General features: G+C 32.6%; 2 protein-coding genes across 3 annotated transcripts; both read right to left on the reverse strand.

The window, feature by feature from the left end:
• Nucleotides 1-4,779: 4,779 nt before the first annotated feature.
• LOC108905095 (adipocyte plasma membrane-associated protein-like) lies at nt 4,780-12,139 on the reverse strand. 2 transcript variants are annotated; one of them, XM_018707870.2, is made up of 6 exons: nt 11,881-12,139; nt 11,681-11,810; nt 11,304-11,626; nt 11,009-11,177; nt 8,732-9,140; nt 4,780-5,869 (listed from the first exon to the last, which is right to left on the reverse strand). In XM_018707870.2, the coding sequence occupies exons 2-6, from the start codon at nt 11,800-11,802 to the stop codon at nt 5,042-5,044; spliced, it is 1,851 nt and encodes a 616-aa protein (XP_018563386.1). In that variant the 5' UTR covers nt 11,803-11,810; nt 11,881-12,139; the 3' UTR covers nt 4,780-5,041. The 2 variants fall into 2 exon arrangements, with proteins under 2 accessions (XP_018563386.1, XP_018563385.1); XM_018707869.2 differs by having other exon boundaries at nt 11,863-12,139.
• A 1,451-nt stretch (nt 12,140-13,590) lies between these two features.
• Nucleotides 13,591-14,900, reverse strand: LOC108905096 (TM2 domain-containing protein CG10795). Its single transcript, XM_018707871.1, has 4 exons — nt 14,751-14,900; nt 14,433-14,568; nt 14,301-14,382; nt 13,591-14,250 (listed from the first exon to the last, which is right to left on the reverse strand). The coding sequence occupies exons 1-4, from the start codon at nt 14,814-14,816 to the stop codon at nt 13,974-13,976; spliced, it is 561 nt and encodes a 186-aa protein (XP_018563387.1). The 5' UTR covers nt 14,817-14,900; the 3' UTR covers nt 13,591-13,973.
• Nucleotides 14,901-20,276: the final 5,376 nt, after the last annotated feature.

The following is a 20,276-nucleotide window of genomic DNA, read 5'->3' on the forward strand; positions in this document are numbered from 1 at the left end:
TCTCGATAGATACTCTAAACCTTGTATCCTAAGGACTTTCAACTAGGATAACTTGGATGTAAGATTAATAATGATGAAAGAAAGTGCAAAGTGAAAAAACTGTTTTCCTCACTTATTTGTTTATATAGAAAAGTTAGCTAATAAAAGTTTTTGACGCACGAGATGAAAGATGTCTTGTATTATGTTCCTTTAGACAATTTTACAATAATCTCGCGGATAGGACTTTTTTCTAGTAAAAATTTTATTTGCTTGGCCTATTATTATTGTTTTATTTAAAATATGCCAGTCACACACTGCTCCGGTACCCTGACACATACAGAGGTGCTCACACGATGGCGACTTCAATTGCTCTGATTTTAGCCGTTGGATTGCATATAATTTTCACAGCCATCTACGTTAACGAGCAACTGAAAAGTTACAAACCACTGTAGTTTTTCCATTTTTTCAAAATAACGATACCAAATATATCGTTGGAAAGCATAAAAAATACATTTTTTTTAGCTCATAGCTAACTACGGTTTACATTTAAAAAACTTTTAAGTTTATGTTATAACTTGAAAATGAAAGTGTACACGAATTTGATCACAGTCTTATTAACACTGCAAATAACTGAAACTTTGTAATTTAAATTTTTTTGTAAAATAAATAGCAACGGCATGTGAAAGAATTGGCCGAATTCGGATTTTTTCAAATATCTAGTCAGCCATGATGTTTTTTTTTTTTTAAATAAAAGTAAAGTTTATTTAATAAGGATCATAAAACTGCACATCTTTCCTCATTTAAGCTTTTTTGTATCTCCCCTACTTTCCCAGATCCCTACACTAAAGATCGAAAAAAACACCCTGTATAACACACTTGTGTTATTTTATTGCAGTTTTCGAAAAAATACTGTTTGCATCTCGAACGCGAAATACGTTCTTAAATAAAATTTTGCAAATAACTTACATTCTTGAACGCAAAAGTACCATTTAGTGTTCTTGATACAAAAATAACTATTGCATTTAGTTTTCTGGGAAGCATGTACTATTGTCCTTAAATAGTACAGCCATTGAAGCTTTTCACCCCCGAATTCTTTAAAACTGAACCGATCGACTTGAAATTTGGCAGATAGTTAGAGAAAAGGTCAATGAACATTAGTGACATAGGGCCGATCGACGCTTCGACCCTGTTGGGGGTTGACACCCCTTCGCGGGGGTGGAATTTTTTTTTTTTAAATAACGCTGGAAATCGATAGAGAAATCAAGTTTTTTATTCATGATTGAAGCCGTAATCAACCTACACATACCCAGCTAAACAGGTTTCTGTAACATTTGCCGTTTGGTCACTAGCGACCGAGGCGTTACTGGTGGCCCACCCTGTATAACTCTGAAACTATGAAAGATACATGAAAAATGATGTAGCTCTTTTTCAACAAATATTTTGCTTTTGTTTTATTCCTATAACATAAAAAATAAAGGAGATATCGCTGCTTGAAGTATCCATTTTAGTGAAAAAACGACCTGTCTCGAGCCCTTCGATACTTTCCGTTTAAAAAACAAAGGATTTAAAAAGTTTTATATGCAAACGATCTTACAGCTCTTGAAATTATCTTTAAAATGCTTTTTTGTAGGATACTATAGCTTCAAAATTAACCGAGATATGGTAAAAAAACCAATGACATTTTTACGGAGCAAAATAGGCTTTCTCATTTTTATATATTATATNCGATAGATACTCTAAACCTTGTATCCTAAGGACTTTCAACTAGGATAACTTGGATGTAAGATTAATAATGATGAAAGAAAAAATAATTGAGTAATCAAAATGTATATTAGCGATTTTTTAAAATTGATTCTATTGCATGCATACAATTATGTATCCTTACAACAGTTACCATAATATTAGATATTCTTTAAGAAAACATCATGTTGTGATTGACTACGCTTCTTGCAAGCAATGAGTTTACATTTACATCACTCAGATCATGTAAAATAATACGCAACTATTTTCTTAAGAGAATGTCTCTTCCGTTGACTCAGCAGCACCCGAATTCGGCAAAAAACTGATTGCTCGCCAAACCGAGTGACTTCTTAAAGTGTTTGCTATATCTTTTAAGTGGATATGTACCTAAATCCATCAAGATTTTCTGTTTTCAATATAAAAATATCTTTAAATCAAAGATATTTAGCAAAAATGCAAATTATTTTTTACAAAAATCTTTTATAACTTTCTTGTACTATATTTTTGGTAAAATATAATGACAGCGCCCACTTTTGGCACACTTTTAAAGCTTAGCTATGGTTTACATTTAAAAAACTTTAAGTTTATGTTATAACTTGAAAATGAAAGTGTACACGAACAATTTGATCATATTGTCTTATTAACACTGCAAAGAACTGAAACTTTGTAATTTAAATTTTTTTTGTAAAATAAATAGCAACGGAGGTACACGCATGTGAAAGAATTGGCCGAATTCGGATTTTTCCAAATATCTAGTCAGCCATGATGTTTTTTTTTTTAAATAAAATTAACATTTATTTAATAAGGATCATAAAACTGCACATCTTTCCTCATTTAAGCTTTTTTGTATCTCCGCTGCTTTCCCAGATCCCTACACTAAACATCAAAAAAAACACCCTGTATAACACAATTGTGTTATTTTATTGCATTTTTCGAAAAAATACTGTTTGCATCTCGAACGAGAAATACGTTCTTAAATAAAATTTTGCAAATAACTTACATTCTTGAACGCAAAAGTACCATTTCGTGTTCTTGATACAAAAATAACTATTGCGTTTAGTTTTCTGGAAGCATGTACTATTGTCCTTAAATAGTACAGCCATTGAAGCTTTTCACCCCCGAATTCTTTAAAACTGAACCGATCGACTTGAAATTTGGCAGATAGTTAGAGAAAAGGTCAATGAACATTAGTGACATAGGGCCGATCGACGCTTCGACCCTGTTGGGGGTTGACACCCCTTCGCGGGGGTGGAATTTTTTTTTTTTAAATAACGCTGGAAATCGATAGAGAAATCAAGTTTTTTATTCATGATTGAAGCCGTAATCAACCTACACATACCCAGCTAAACAGGTTTCTGTAACATTTGCCGTTTGGTCACTAGCGACCGAGGCGTTACTGGTGGCCCACCCTGTATATCTCTGAAACTATGAAAGATACATGAAAAATGATGTAGCTCTTTTTCAACAAATATTTTGCTTTTGTTTTATTCCTATAACATAAAAAATAAAGGAGATATCGCTGCTTGAAGTATCCATTTTAGTGAAAAAACGACCTGTCTCGAGCCCTTCGATACTTTCCGTTTAAAAAACAAAGGATTTAAAAAGTTTTATATGCAAACGATCTTACAGCTCTTGAAATTATCTTTAAAATGCTTTTTTGTAGGATACTATAGCTTCAAAATTAACCGAGATATGGTAAAAAAACCAATGACATTTTTACGGAGCAAAATAGGCTTTCTCATTTTTATATATTATATTATACAAAAAAAATAAGTAAAAAAAATTAGTGTGATTATTTATATGCAGCGTAGCAAATTGTTTTTATGATTGATTATATTTAAAAATCGATTATAATAAAAATATTTTACATTAATATTGGTAGAAGGGTAGTTTATAAGAGTTGAAAATGGCAAAAGTAAAATATTCTTTCATAAACAATATAAGGGAATTTTTATTTTAAATTATTGCACAATTATAGCATTCCAAGATTTAAAACGTAATTTTTTATCATTTTTTTAGCACAGGGGTGATTTATAAGGGTTGAAAAGTGTTATGAGATACAAATTCTTTCATAAGCAATGAGGGAATTTTTATTTTAAATAATTGCACCGTTAAAGCATTCCAAGCTTTTAAAAAGTAATTTTTTATCATTTTTGTCAATACAGGGGTGGTTTTTAGGGGTTGAAAGGGAAAAATTCTTTTATTAGCTATAAGGTAACTTTTATTTTAAATAATTGCACGATTTAATCATTCCAAATCTTTAAAAAGTAATTTTTTATCATTATTTTTTGCATAGGGGTAGTTTTTAAGGGTTAAATAAAGGGTCGAAAAGATCAAATATATCATAAAACATGTTCGAGAACATGGAACATTATTTAATCTTTGTGCTTGAACAAGATTTTTATCAATAAAATGCTTAAAACTTAATTTTTTCAATTTTTTTCACTTAGGGATAGTTTTTACCTCTAAAAAACAAAAAGCGTCAATCGGGCTTATGTCACTTTTGAACTTGAACCCAAGATGAGCCTTATTCTAAATTTTCATGCAAATCCATGCAGTTTCAAAGAATTTGGAGGTTACAGCTGATTTTCAGCTTCAATACTGTACTAAAAAAAAACTGACCACTGAAACTTACACCCTGTATAATTCAATGCTATGTGAATGGCACATGAGGTAATCCGTATTCTTCACAGCTTTTGTCCACTAGAAAAAAATTTGGTTGTTCCTACAGTGTCAAATTGTAATTACGTATTTTAATGTACCTGCTTGAACAAATAAAAAAATATATATTTATTTATCTAAGAATTTATTTTTGCAAAAACGAATAAATCGACAATCAAAAAAAATTCGACACATCCATAAATACTTAAATATTGAGAAACACTAAATACTATAACATTTAACAAAAAAAAAACAAAAGGTACTCGTTTACAGCTACCCGACAGTCATTTAAAATAACGCTATGAAATAAAAATACACATAAAAACAACTTATCACCCTACCGCTAAGTCACCCTAATAATATCAATATCAAAAGACAATTTTTTAGTCACANTAAAATAACGCTATGAAATAAAAATACACATAAAAACAACTTATCACCCTACCGCTAAGTCACCCTAATAATATCAATATCAAAAGACAATTTTTTAGTCACAATGTGGAATGTTTCTTACGTATCGGAACAATTTTACGTATAAAAAATATAAAAACTCTATCACATCCTATCCTAAAGTTTAACAAAAAAAAAAAACCTGCTAACTCTTCTGAGATTGCCACGGAATGTTGATTTTAAAAAATTACCTAATTATCAATTATTAGATCTAAACGTTCTTCTTATTAGTTGGTTCTTGAACAGGGATGGATTTCGTTTGGTCCCTCACAGGTTGAGCTACTGGAGGAGGGGTATTTTGTTTGGGAGGTGCCTGAGATGGCGGTGGTGGGGTTTGTTGTTTTGGAGGTGGAGTTTGCTGCTTTGGAGGTGGAGTTTGTTGCTTTGGAGGTGGAGTTTGTTGTTTCGGAGGTGGAGTTTGTTGCTTTGTAGGTGGAGTTTGCTCCTTTGGAGGCGGAGTCTGTTGCTTTGGGGGTGGGGTTTGTTGTTTAGAAGGTGGAGTTTGTTTTGTAGGGGGGGTTTGTTGCTGTAGTGTCTCCTGACTAGGTTTAGGAGGGACAGTCTGCTGCTTAGGGGGCGGAGCCTGTTTTGTTGTAGGGGGACTAGTAACAGGGCGGGTAGTGGTAGAAGCAGGTGTCGTTGAGGGTCTAGTAGTAGGAGGTGGTGTGGTGGTAGTAGTTGTAGGAGGTGGAGTCGTAGTAGGACGTGGTGTGGTAGTAGTAGTTGGACGTGGTGTGGTAGTAGTAGGAGGAGGACTTGTAGTAGTAGCTGTTGGAGGGGAGGTGATAGTTTTTTTCTCTGGAAGCTTGGTACTAGCCAAGTCTTGCCAGCCAACCTTCGATAAAGGTATTCTGGCTATGTAATCGTTAAAGGGAGACCCAAGGTATAGGGTATCTTTGGATACGAAAGCTTCGCAGATGTGATGAATTTTTTTATTAAGGCTATGGATGCTGTCCACAACCTGTCCAGACTTGTTCAGACGCACCACCGTTACTCTGGCGGGAGTGAAAATGTTTGAAAATGAGGTGAAGTGGCCAACCTGAAATAAATTTAGAATAGTTTTAATCGCTGCAACATAAGCAGAAAATATATTTTCTGATTATGGTAAAAAATATTCAAATTTAATTTATTTTTAAAAATAACGTCCAAAATTTAATTATTTATAACTGTGATAATTATCACAGCCACACACAAAAAAAGTTGGGTATACTTTTTATGCGACATATATTTTTCGCAGTAATTTGGCTTCCTGAACACGAATCTGGGGTCAGAATTGGCCCATCACGTCACAATTTTTTCCTAACCTCAAAAAACTTGTGAAAAATAGTGAAAATTGATGAAAATTTACTGGGAAAATTTGGAAAAAAATTTATTTCCACATCAAATAGTACATTTTTATGTAAAAGACTCTGCTGAATTCAAATCCACTGTCAGAATTGAGCTAGAACGTGTGGTTTTTTTTCTAACCTCAAAAAACCGAGCAGGAATCGCTATTTTCAAATTCTGAGCGGATTTTGACCAGATTTTGTATAAAGGGGTTTTTTGGGTCGCTGATTACGAATATGAATTCACATTGTAAAAATTCAAGATGGCTGATCCAATATGGCGGGTGTACTTTTTTGAAATCCACCGATTTCAGTAAAATTTGGCATCATAAGGATTGCTGGTTGATCTCACCTTCATTAATCACACATCTGGAGCCAGATTTTCATAAATCAAGGTAAAAGATTCCACTCCGTCTAAAAATGTGACTTCGCTTAAAAAAATGACTTAAGGACTCTACACATGTAATGATGTGTAGTGTGATGTGCTTGTTTCCATGGGACAAGACAAAAAAGTTTCTACTTTATTCTTTCATTTATTTAGTCGTGCATGGGCTTATGGTTTTCCAATCAGATTTTTTTAACTACTATGCAGTTTTCCTATGGCATTTAGATGCTTTTATTTCTTAATAATTTTAAAGTTCAAGGAAAAGGACACATTACTGCCACACAGCACATCACTGCATCTGCTTATGCCTTCAATCTAAAAATGTGACTTTGCCGAAAAAATGCCGCCTACTTGGCCTAAAATTATGACTGCCTACAAATTTGATTCCACCTGAAAATATGTCTCCGCCTAAAAATTTAACTTCGTCTATTTTTAATTTACTTAATGATACTACTTCATCTAAAAATATTTCTTGGCCTAAAAATATGACTTTCTCTTAAAAATTTGACTTCGCATGAACATTTGACTCCCTTTAAATGTAACGATAAGAAACTTTGACAATATCATGATCGATACCGGTACTTTTAAAATAAAGGGTTGGCGAGCGTAGCAAGTAGAGTGGTTTGCCCCCTTAGTACTTCTATAAATCCTTTATTTTATCAGTTATTCATTCAACATCTCGTATGATACGTTCTCTGGACCCCCTTATAACTGTTAATCTACCTTCTTTCTGCTGTATCTTGTTCTTTTTTCTGCGAATGACCTTCTCACAGATTTTCTGTCTGACCCTGTTTTCCGTTTTTTCCGATGTCTGATCTTGTCTCTTTGAAGGGACCAACAGGGACAACCTGGTATCGATCATGATATCGTCAAAGTTTCTTATCGTTACATTTAAAGGGAGTCATATTTTTAGGCCAAGAAATATTTTTAGATGAAGTAGTATCATTAAGTAAATTAAAATAGACGAAGTTAAATTTTTAGGCGGAGACATATTTTCAGGTGGAATCAAATTTGTAGGCAGAGTCATAATTTTAGGCCGAGTAGGCGGCATTTTTTCGGCAAAGTCACATTTTTAGATTGAAGGCATAAGCAGATGCAGTGATGTGCTGTGTGGCAGTAATGTGTCCTTTTCCTTGAACTTTAAAATTATTAAGAAATAAAAGCATCTAAATGCCATAGGAAAACTGCATAGTAGTTAAAAAAATCTGATTGGAAAACCATAAGCCCATGCACGACTAAATAAATGAAAGAATAAAGTAGAAACTTTTTTGTCTTGTCCCATGGAAACAAGCACATCACACTACACATCATTACATGTGTAGAGTCCTTAAGTCATTTTTTTAAGCGAAGTCACATTTTTAGACGGAGTGGAATCTTTTACCTTGATTTATGAAAATCTGGCTCCAGATGTGTGATTAATGAAGGTGAGATCAACCAGCAATCCTTATGATGCCAAATTTTACTGAAATCGGTGGATTTCAAAAAAGTACACCCGCCATATTGGATCAGCCATCTTGAATTTTTACAATGTGAATTCATATTCGTAATCAGCGACCCAAAAAACCCCTTTATACAAAATCTGGTCAAAATCCGCTCAGAATTTGAAAATAGCGATTCCTGCTCGGTTTTTTGAGGTTAGAAAAAAAACCACACGTTCTAGCTCAATTCTGACAGTGGATTTGAATTCAGCAGAGTCTTTTACATAAAAATGTACTATTTGATGTGGAAATAAATTTTTTTCCAAATTTTCCCAGTAAATTTTCACTATTTTTCACAAGTTTTTTGAGGTTAGGAAAAAATTGTGACGTGATGGGCCAATTCTGACCCCAGATTCGTGTTCAGGAGGGCAAATTACTACGAAAAATATATGTCGCATAAAAAGTATACCCAACTTTTTTTTTGTGTGTGGCTGTGTTATTTATGGAACAAAATATGATAATTACTTGCTATAAAATTAAGTGTCGCCTTGACTCTTCAATTTATATGCGTGCCGTAACAATTGAAATTATCATTCAACACATCGTTAATCAAATGACCGATTGTCTGAATTTTTAAAAAAGGCTAGCAAGCTCTGTTTAGTTTTTCAGAACGATAAACAATTGACACTTCGTTAGAGAATTTTTAAACTTTTTTTTAATACGATTGCTTGTTTTCAACTGACACTTCTATCGCTAAGTTATTGGATACTTACGAAGTGCATTCCTTTCTCCGCAAACTCGCACGGGTACACCTTGTTGATAACTTCGAAAAACAGTTGCGTCAACCCCAAAACTCTTCCTACGAGCTTCCTGATAAGGGGGAAGGGTCCGATGACTTGGATCGCAAACGGGTGATCGTTGTCCACGGCAATAAGTAGGGGCACTATGAAACCACCCTTTCCGTCTCCCTTAATATTGTCTACCAGCCCAGGTAGACCGTCCACGAAAATGTCGCTGGTGCCCTTCTTTGGGCCCTTGAGGTAGTAACGATGGATGCGACTCCTTAACGTTTCCCCCACCAGGACAAATTCTTCGTTCTCGGAGAGTGACACACCATTGGCAAAGTGTAGTTTGTCAATGAGGACTCTATTCGTGTTTGTCTTGGCGTCGTAATGGATTAACCTGAATAGGGTGACGGAACCAGAATTACTTAAAATACAATTAATTTCTTTCAACGGAATTATGTGACAAAAATTGTTAAAAATTTGAAAACCCTGCTTCAAAAAAACAGAAAATAAATATTGGCGTATTCTTAAATATAAAGAAAATGTTTTCTTCAGCTGATTTAAAATTGCGCAACCAGCTATAAATTTCTCTTCTTTTTATTTAATTCTGATTGTATGTCTTCCGTTTTATTTTAATTTCCTATTTGAAAACATAATTGTAATATGAGATCCAGTTTTTGACAACTTTTATTCAAAATCCTTAATTTCTTTCTATAACTTTTAACCAGACCGTTTTTTGACTGACAACTATTATATGGATTCTCAAATATATTTTTTTGGTTATAGAATGCGTTTCGAAAAGTCTAATTACTCTAATCAAATCAAAAATACAAAAAAAAAATTGCGTTTATTCCTGTATTCCGAAGATATTCTCTATAATACCCCTTTTCTGCTTTGTTGTCAGTGTTATGATTCTATTTTCAACTTTTAATTCAAACATTAATCTTTGATTAAAATGATCTACTAAAAGGAGGGGTTGTCAAAATAGGGAAATTTATGATCGATGTCAAAAAGCAGTTACTCAAAAATAGGTAAAATATGGGTTTTCAAATATTTTTTCATTAAAAAAATTTTCAGGTCATAAGAACAAAATTATTTTAGCAACTTTAGAATAATTGTTTATCAGATTCATAGCACATTGAGTTCAAAACAAAGAATTTTTGATGAAGTCGTAAAATCAAAAAATCTACCAAATGGTCGAAAATCGGCACAGTAACCCTACAAATGTAAAGATGAAACGAAAACTTAAAATAATACCGAAATAAAACAATTTTCAACTACAAATATTATAAAATGATGACTGAAAATTCTTGTGATACTTGCAATAATCAATTTGTTTTTATTGATACATAAAATCATTTAATCAGTATCCGTTTTCTGTTTAATAAAAAAATTATCTGTAGAACATTACAATAAACGCACAATCCCCTGACCTTTGTATCTTAAGATAGACGGCACAATAAAAGTTTTAAACAACAATGATACCATGTAAATGAAATATAACTTGTTTTTTAAAGTATTTATGCACATATAATTTTATCATTTATGAAGAATTTTTAATGTTTATAATTCTTGTTCAAATTTAAAAGAATTAGCTTTGTGACTCTTATCATGTTTAATAACATTGAACAAACATATCATGAATATATTACCAGAGAATGTGTGTTTTGTTATACCTTATCATTTAAAGCGTTGCTGACCTGTTTTTCTACAAGAATATCAAATAAAGAAAACATCGATGCTCCTCTAACACAGCTAATAATGCTGAGTAAAAGTAGATTTAATTAAAAAAAAAACTGTATTTTAAATTAAATTACATATTATTAGTGCTTTTCTGTATTCAGCGAATTTAATTTTTAGTAATTACAGCAATAATTATAACAAATAGCATATTTTATTTAAAATGAACTACCTGTTTATAAAGTATTGAAAAGCTAGTGTTTATGAATATTTTCTATAATCGTAACTCCAAGTACCATTTATATTTTGTTTAATAAATGCAATTTTTTTTTGTACATAGATATAAATGGATTTACGTTCATAGCAATTTCTATTCAACTGATGGAATAAAAGACAAATAAATTTTACGACTACAAGCACCAACAACAAATTTTCTAGGTCATGAAAGTACAGTTATAAGTTGATCTAGAAAGTAATTTGGCACGAAGAAACCTGCTTTTTGCATTTGTGGTGGAGAAAATATATGAAATTTAACTTTTATTGTACAATGCGAATGATTATGTAAATTACACGAATGCCACCTACCTCCCAGAAGGGTCCGACAAAAATTCAAAAACTCCATCTTCTAATAAAAATTGATTTGACGAGTCGCTCCAATATATATCCCCGTTACTCGCAAGCGCTATGCTGTTCGGTATTTTAGGTTTTTTACCATCAATTTCTTTATCTACAGGTATCACCAGCGTCTTCTCACCTAAAAAGAACGTGTATTGAAATTATATAACTATACAAACTTTTACTTCATTTTAATTACAAATAATTATTTATCATACTAACAGGATGTTTTTTTATTCAAAGTAAATTACGTTTTATTTCTAACCTGTTTTAACATTGACCCTGAATATGCCATAATAAGCATCAGCGACATACAACGCCCCATTTTTATCAAACTGCATGCCTAGCGGTCTGCCACATATGCGTTCTTCGTGAGGGCCTTTGCACGGCTTACCAGTGTTAACAACTGGAGTGATATGGTTACCAGTCAATTTAACAATATCTCCTCCATATAACGAAACATATATTTCCCCATTGTATTCTTCAAAAGCCTCAGGACCTACTAAGTCTCCCTTGTGCCATATCTCTACATCGTTTAATTTCTCATTTATGGCCAATTTTCCTTCCAGTGGTTTAAATGGAGAGACCCTGGAATTATATATTGTGAAAATTGGGATAAAATTCGGCATACTTCATACTTACTTGAAGGGCTCAGAAAAGTTTGTGTAGGGCGGAAGATTTGGCAAAACCAGAATTAGAACGACTATAACAAATATTTCAAACAGTCTGTGAGCGAAGAATCTGAATACTCCCTTAAACCCCATTTTTGTACCTGAAGTAAAACTTTGATTATTTATTGAACATATATTTGTTTGTTCATTTACCTATATATCACTACTTACAAGTCCGAATTCTGCACTTAAAAATTCACTTTTGAATTTGAATCGTCTTCCACATCGCCTAAAGTGCCTCAACTGTACCTCGTTGAGTGGATATATCGTGCCTCGTTGCTTGCTGTACCTCTAATTCTAAAGTCCAGTAAATATCGCCGGTTGCCGGAATATCAACCTTGAAAAATATACTATATACTAGGCACAAAATAATACTGGATGGTAGGTAAATGAACTCTGTTGTACTTGACGTCCACGAAACACAAATCGTGACGTTTATGAAAAACGGTAATTAAAATAAATGTCAAAGTGTCAAAATTCACAAAACAAGTACGTTAGGAATGGAAAACTGTAGAGGGGAGACTGGTGAACCATGATGATGGACCTATCAGAAATCTACTTCACATAGATTCATTTAATTAAGCAGAGAAAGTTAAAACTACTACTTTCATTAGATTATTAAAAAAATAATGTTTTTTGTAAAAACCATAGATTGAAGAAGAGCAAGATGGACATATACCATTACCATTAGATATTAGGTTTAATTGTTGATGTTGACATGGCCCACAATTTTCGGGCAAAGTTAGGCTCTAAACAACTAGAACTAGAGGACAGCGCAATCGACGCCATCCTAAGATCTAAGAAAGGATGCCTCAAAAAGGTGTGTCTTCTTGCTTAAACTGTTATAGTAGGTAGTGTAATAAATAATAATGATAAATAAAATTAGTCAAATCTGAGGGCCGTAAACAACCTACGAACGTTAAAATTTGTAGGCAAACATTAGTCCAATTTTATTGTTGAACAATTGAAAACTAGTTGTACTACAGCACTACATAATCTATCTCTATTATCTAGTGCTATAAGTTGTACATTGCGTTATAGTATTTTCTTTTGCGGTATGGTTTGGAATCATAGCCGACCGCTTTATCAATTTTTTTTTAAATTAACCAATTGTATAGTGTCTATATAGGTTCAAATAGTGATCTTCGTGATCACAGCTAAAAGAAGACACTATAGTGCAGGTTTAATCTGTTTTGAAATAAGTCCTCCACTTAAGTCGCCCAGTCGCAGAAGTTTTTCCACAGATAAATTGCAGTATTTATTTTCTCTATCTCTTCCACCTTATCTGAAATGTAACCATCAGTTAATAATGCCTGATACTTGTCTGCAGAAACTGTTTGGTAATGTATCACACATTTATAAACAAAACAAACGAAGTGCCGTTTTATGAAATAAATAAGAAGTTCTCCTTATCTGTCTTTTTCTTAAAAATATTTCTACGAGACTACCTTAATTTGAATTCATCTTGGACTATAATTTTCAAAATTGCAAAAGCTAGCTAATTAGTGGGCGACGCGCGAAATTTTAAATTATAATCCATAGAACTGACTGGTTATAAACTAGTTTGAAAATACATAGTATAAAATTTTCATAAATGGTTACAAGTCACGTGACCAATAATAATTTTATTTCCTTCATACTGATAATTAAATTTCGATGAAATTGTAGATAAAACTATTAAAAGGTATGGGACCAAAACTTGCTTATTAGTGTATAATGTGCTGCCTAACCGAGAGGCATATTTCATTTTGTAATTTGTCGAGAATAATTAAATATATTTTTGAAAATCATAAAAAGATGGCTTCATTGAAGGAATTTTAAATATACACATTGCTGACATGGATATGAGAAGTTTATTCCTTCATTACTGGGAGTATTGGGACTACATATCTGCCTTTATAGTTACAAAGTTAATAATAAAAGAACTTTTATAATAAATAACTACTTATATTCATCACTAATATCACATACAGCTATTTGGAAGCTCTGATATAATGTAACAATATTTATACATTTTTATTTCTCAAGTGAACTAAATTATATACAAGTTCTTTCTCATCATTTTCTTATTAATGAAAAATGTCTAGAATTTAAGTATTAGAACAGTAGAACTTATTTATTTACAAAAAAATACTCTTATTCATTGTCTATGACTTCCTTACACTTCAGTCACTTTAACTTTAGGGATAATCATATCGGCACGTAAAATAAGTCTATTTATTATTTACTGTTTCTCGATTTCAAAAATCTATCAAATGTTTGTTTCACCAATCATCCTGCTTCAATCTATATGTGTAATTGTCACTCCTTAAAACCTCTACTGCAGGTCCATAGTAGGGAATCACATATGCAGATCCATCTGCCGGCCCTACCACTTGAGTAGCTATTAAAATTATATCGATTAGTTGCCCCAGAAACATGAATCCCAAAGTGCAGAACTTGGCCAGAGCTATCGCTGGGTAGCCCAAATAAAATCTATCGACTCCAAACATTCCCAAGAAAATCGATAACAGCAGCGCTGTTTCAAAAGAGTAACCATTGCTGAAATAAAAAAGTAAACAATGTGGAACTGCAATTAACAAGTTACATACGTCCATTTGCAAGGCACTTCTTTAGTAAACGTTGAATTTCCTGTTTCTGTACAATTTAATCCATTCACAGCGATGCATGGAACTAAAAATAAACGTAACGTGAACTACTCAAAAAACTTAAGAAAGAATTACCTTTTGCTTTGTTTTCTTTGGTGCAACCCCTTATTTGTTGAGTCTTCGGGTCCACGAGATCGTAGCTTGGGTCTGGACATAAATATTGACCCATCCGTAGTATGTTACAGTCTACTTCGTAAGTCTTAACCATAACCTCCCCAAAATTAGAGGTAATTATTCCCGAAAGGAGTATAATAAGATTTGCTATTAACCTCATACTAATTTTTAATAAGAATAAGTATTTACTTTATGTTCATAGAATTAGCAAACAGCAAACTTTGATAAAAGAGTGAGGTTATATTTATAAAATAGAAACATTAGAAACAGACCACTGACCTTATAGATATAGGTTATAGATGCAACTTGCAACGAAGAAATGATGTGTTGTTGAGATAACGCCATATTGTTGGCCTCTTGGAAAGTTGAACAAAATTTTCGATGGTTGGTGTAAAAAATAAAGAAATATGGAGACTAACTTCTAAATAACAAACAATTTATACTCCGCGGTAGAAGTTATAGAGAGTGACTCATCGCTAGCTTTTGGACTAGTAAGGGGGATGAAGCGTGCCGGGAACGAAAATCCATTGGCGTGTCTGCGTAAAAGGCAACAAGATATAGAAAATATTGAAAAAAGATAATAAAACATAACATCTAATATTTTTTTACGGTTTGCTATTACCGGCACTTTGATCCATTTTAATTATTACAGCATTTTAAAACGTCCCAGTTGTGTTTTTTTAATTTATAAATTTATTATAGCCATGGAATTAGACCCCTCGTCTACGCTTTGCTATGACGTTTCTCAGGACGGCTAAATCAAGTCCGTTTACACCCACTAAAAAAGAATTTCCCTATTCCCTACCAAGTGCAAAAGTCAGAGATAGAATATAGATTGACGTTCAGTTCAGTGTAACTCAGTCTATAGACGATTATAGATTCTATCGATGTGCGTAGTGAGCGGCACAAAGATAAATAACATTGAACCGTTGTAAAAATCATTTTATATTTTATGCGCATTATAGTAATAGTGTATTAATATTAGCTCTGTTCGCGGAGCCTGTCAAATTAGTCCGGGATCAGTCAGAAGCAATCGTCCAGCTACTTTCTGTGCTATTTGTTACGAGCAACTGATCTCGGACTAATTTGACAGGCTCTGCGAACAGAGCTATTATGTCTTAGTCACTCTTTATAATTTCTACCGCGGAGTATAGCGTACAATCAAGTAAATCTATTAAACTTATCTTAACAGGCGTGTGTGTTTACCATTGACTTTATCGGTATAGATGAGCTATGTAAAACCAAAATGATGCTATATTTATTGGCGTCATGGAAGTTTAAATTCATATGTATTCAAGTATTAATTATCTAATAAGTTGTTGTATTTAAACCATTATAATTGCTACGATTAGTCTACATAATTTATAAATTATAGCTAATTCATCGGCCATGTGTTAACTATTAAAAGATTCTCACTTCTATTGTTTATTCATATTTACAGATTCGATTTTTCTCAATTTCCTAAAGATTTTGCGATTTAGCCTAGACTTCAATGACAAAAATAACATAACAAAGAGACAATATTACATGCATATTTCACCATTAAACTTTATAGTTCAGTGCAAGTAATCGCGCAATCATATTTAATAATCGAATATAGAAAACAATGAAACAACCAAATGGCTTTCGATTACACATTACACATCCTTCGATTACATATCGCTATTTTTGTGTTTAGCACACGATTGCTTATGATTTTCTAAATGCAACCATTTATATTGAAGATGTGAAACGTGAAATATAAAACAATAACAAGATTACGATTCCAATTGTAAAACATAATTTAATAATTTAACTTTACCTAACATAACTGAACCGCAAAACTAATTTGTTTCACTAATGAACAATGAACAATAAAATTCCATGCAGTTGACTTTTAGAATATCGATGCATATCTGCATCTGCAAACATATGGACATGTTTATTTTTCATTTTTACACACGCACACATAATTCAAACCTATAATTGCAGTTTAACGGAGCAAATAAGTAGATTTTTTATAGTAGTTTAGCGCGGAAGATCAATATTCTTGTTTGTTGCGTGACTGTTTACTTTTTCTAGGGTCATCAGTATTTTGTTATTAAATATTAAATTAATTAGTTTATGATAGGTATAGTAATTCTCGACATGACATAAATAGTAGAAATAATTGTAACCGACTATAGTTTAAATGTTTTTTTAATGATAATTGTAGAGTGAATTTATATGGAATATATTTGCAAATTTTTATCACATTGTGCGTTGTTGATTGAATACGGAAGCAAAACAGCACTCTTGTCTAGTAAGAAATTTCACTGTACAAGTTCAATGTTAGGTCATCAAGGTTACCTATAGCTCCAGGCAACATTCTCTGTTGGAGTGTCATCATTTGGATTAAAGCATCATTAAAGGCTATATTTTCTTGTTTTTTTTTTTGGATAAACATTATTTTGTATAAATTCTATCTGTTAAATGTTAAATAGGTATTATTTATCTAGGTTTCATGCGTGTTTAATTGATGTAAGGGTAGTAACGATTCATCTTCGAGGTCATTAGCATGAGATTGAGATGAGACCTTTGACTGTTTCAAAATATCACAGTCATGAAAATCGTGGCATTGGAGCTATACCGTCATTTGGGGCGACAATTAATAAAATATCCTATTAGTTCCACTAAACAATAAAAGTGAAACTATTAGCAGCGAAAGATTTTTAGGTCGCGAAATACTATACATTCACCACCAGCAAAGATCAGTTATTAGTATCACACATAATGGTGGCGTTTTAGAAATGGGATATGGCGGTTATTATCAATTAAACACCACAAATTGCACATCCTCGACGTTTGTGCTTCGTCGGATCCAGTGAAGAAAGTTTCGCGATTGATTAATGAGCACAGTTTTACTTGTTGCTCTAATTGTTCAATGAAATGTCCATAACTCGCATCCTGTATGCTCTGGTTGCTTCATCGCTCGTTTTCCATTTTATTTTTATCACTCGCGTGTCTAAACTGGCTCTTTTAGCACTACGAAAAGTCTTAATTGCAAATTGCAACTATTATTTTCTAAAAATAATAAGGATACACAACTGCGTAAATTTTAACTAAATAACCATTATTTACTAGTGATGCTATTTCGACTAGAAATGATCCCCCTCAAAATCACGAAAAGTCGTTCGAGAATTCGAGATATTGGTATACTAAATTTAGATTTAGGGCATTTGGATATTAATTTAGGTATTGCCTATTATTCAAATTCCACATGAATATCATCATTTCATCCTTAATTTTTTTTAATTTTGCGTTTTAATTGCAGTATCTGTCTTATACATATATGATTTATGATTTATGCCCATGTCAATGCAAAAAAAACATGACTATGGAGACTAAACAAAGAACACACACTCTATGTAAACAAATATCTTACAAAGTTAGAGGGCGCTATTGTCCCATATCATATGCACTATTGCACTACAGTCACTTATCTAGTGACTAATATGCACCGGAGTGTAGGTAAAGAAAGCGGCAGTTTGTTATACATTACATTGTCAAATGTTAATTTTCCCGTATGAGTTCGTGCTCCTTGTTGTTCTTTGTCTAGTCTCCATAAAGAATCAACAATCAACTACTTTAGGTTACTTGAAACTATACCTATAGCAATTTATGAATTTATCAGTGCAAATATTCATGGAAAAGCCCAACAGCAAATGCATAATACCTAGTTGGCACGTAAAAAATCAATTTATTTTGTAGAATTATTATATAAATAAAAATTCCAGGCCGATAATGTTTTCGACCGAAAAGAATATAACTATCCTAAGATGTTAATTTAAGAAATAGGTAGGTAGAGGAATTTAATTTCTACTTTCTTTAAAATAACTGGAATGTTTCTTCAGTCGAACTAATGATAAAAAAACTCGTTTAACGTGAAATTGTATGATGTTTGTTTTGTGTAGCGTAGTGGCGGTAATAAAAGTTGGGATATGATAATGCTACTACATGCAGTGTTATATGGTTCATATAATTTACTTTAGGTACTTGATCAATTGACATTTCACAGAAATATGAATGTAGAAAGGCATTCTAGCTCGTCACAGCTGTCCGCCAAATTCGTTTTACTTTTACATTTTTTTTAAATTTTAATTTAAAGTTAAATAATAATTTAATGTAAAAAAATACAGGTTAACTAAGCAAAAGTGCAAATAACGTTAGATTTATATGAATTTATTCCACTAGTACTGTCAAAACACAAAATAATTGAAATAATATAAAAGGTACCTACCTATGGAATCAACGTCGCCTTTGGGAATTACACAGATGCTTCAGTGGAGGTCTAGAAATTTTACGCATGTTTTGATTTAATCCGACTATTGTCAGAATTTTTTTAGTAGATAGCTATACCCACAGATCAAGAAAAGACATAGATAAATAATTCAGGGTATTTGTTTGAATCTCAAATGATTCATGTTTATATTTACTATTCCCCGTGTTGTGATTGGTTCATTTAAGTTTCGCGCCACTTTTACGCTCACAATACTCACATTTTGACATTTGCCAGAAAACTTGAGTTCGCCATTGTTGTGTTTCGTAGTGTAATCTCAAGGATATTTATAATACATATAAATATCCTTGGTGTAATCTAATGTTTTTGCGTTTTTAATGATTTCGTGCTTGTTAGTAAGATTTTTTCCAGTGAAAAAAGTGTTGAACAATGCCGAAGAAGTGCTGTATTTGCAATATGTACCAAATGAAAGAAAATCAACAATCGTTCCATAAGTACCTAAGTAACAATAATCATAGACGTAGCAAATTATTAAACTTGTTATTTTAGTTGCAATCAGCCCCTATAAAATGATACGCCACTGTCCATTAGGGAATGTAAACACAACTTCCTCACCCCTCCCATGAACTATTTTGGCTTCAAGCCACATAGGTATAAATTATGTATCTATGTCTTTTCTTGATCTGTGGCTATACCAAATGCGTATTTATTTTATTGCGTAAGAATTAAAGCAAGACACTAAAATTGTAAGGAATTATTCCCCAAATTTAACGAATAAATATTTAATTTTAATTTCTGTATTGCTAGCAGACCGATTAAACAGAAATAATTCTGTTTGTACGGATTATTTTTGGTACACTTTTTTGGCATGTCATTTATACAAACATTTATCACTGTTGTTATTTTTGCATAAAAAATTGTTACATTAATCCTTTCACTTTGTTAGGTTCATCGACATCAAGTTATCGCGATGGCTAAGGATTATTTAAAAATTTATAAAAACTGTGGATATGCCTTGAGGGATTTCTACCGGTCGGAATACTTTCTCTGGGCATCTGTATCGCTTCAGATTCCTATATTACCAGCCGCACCCATGAAGGAGATCGTTGGCTTCCAATCCAATGGTCCATACGTGAAGACCGAGATCGTTTATTTGTTTTAACGTGAAAGTGAAAATGTCTATCGACGTAGGTACTTTTGCGGAATGGCCAAAGGGTTCTTAACACTAGAAATAATATTTTTATGGAACAATATGTATAATAAGTAACAGATTATATAGGAAAAAAAATCGAAATTTATATGGGGTATTTGCAAGCGATTTGAATGGAGAGATAAACTGACGTAAATTGACCATCGCTCGTTCCAATTCAGTTGCGAAGACGAAGGCCTCTTGATTGCGAACCAGCAAATTATTCCTCCGATTTCATTAAGGATATTTTCGTGCTCCAAACGTACCTACATACCCAACACGGGTTATTACCCAATACGCCAAGGATATCAACTTTTAATCGAGCAAGTTGAGAAATCGGATCATTTGACTGAACAGG

Source organism: Anoplophora glabripennis, unplaced genomic scaffold, assembly GCF_000390285.2.
Source record: "Anoplophora glabripennis isolate ALB-LARVAE unplaced genomic scaffold, Agla_2.0 scaffold129, whole genome shotgun sequence".
Taxonomy (NCBI): domain Eukaryota; kingdom Metazoa; phylum Arthropoda; class Insecta; order Coleoptera; family Cerambycidae; genus Anoplophora; species Anoplophora glabripennis.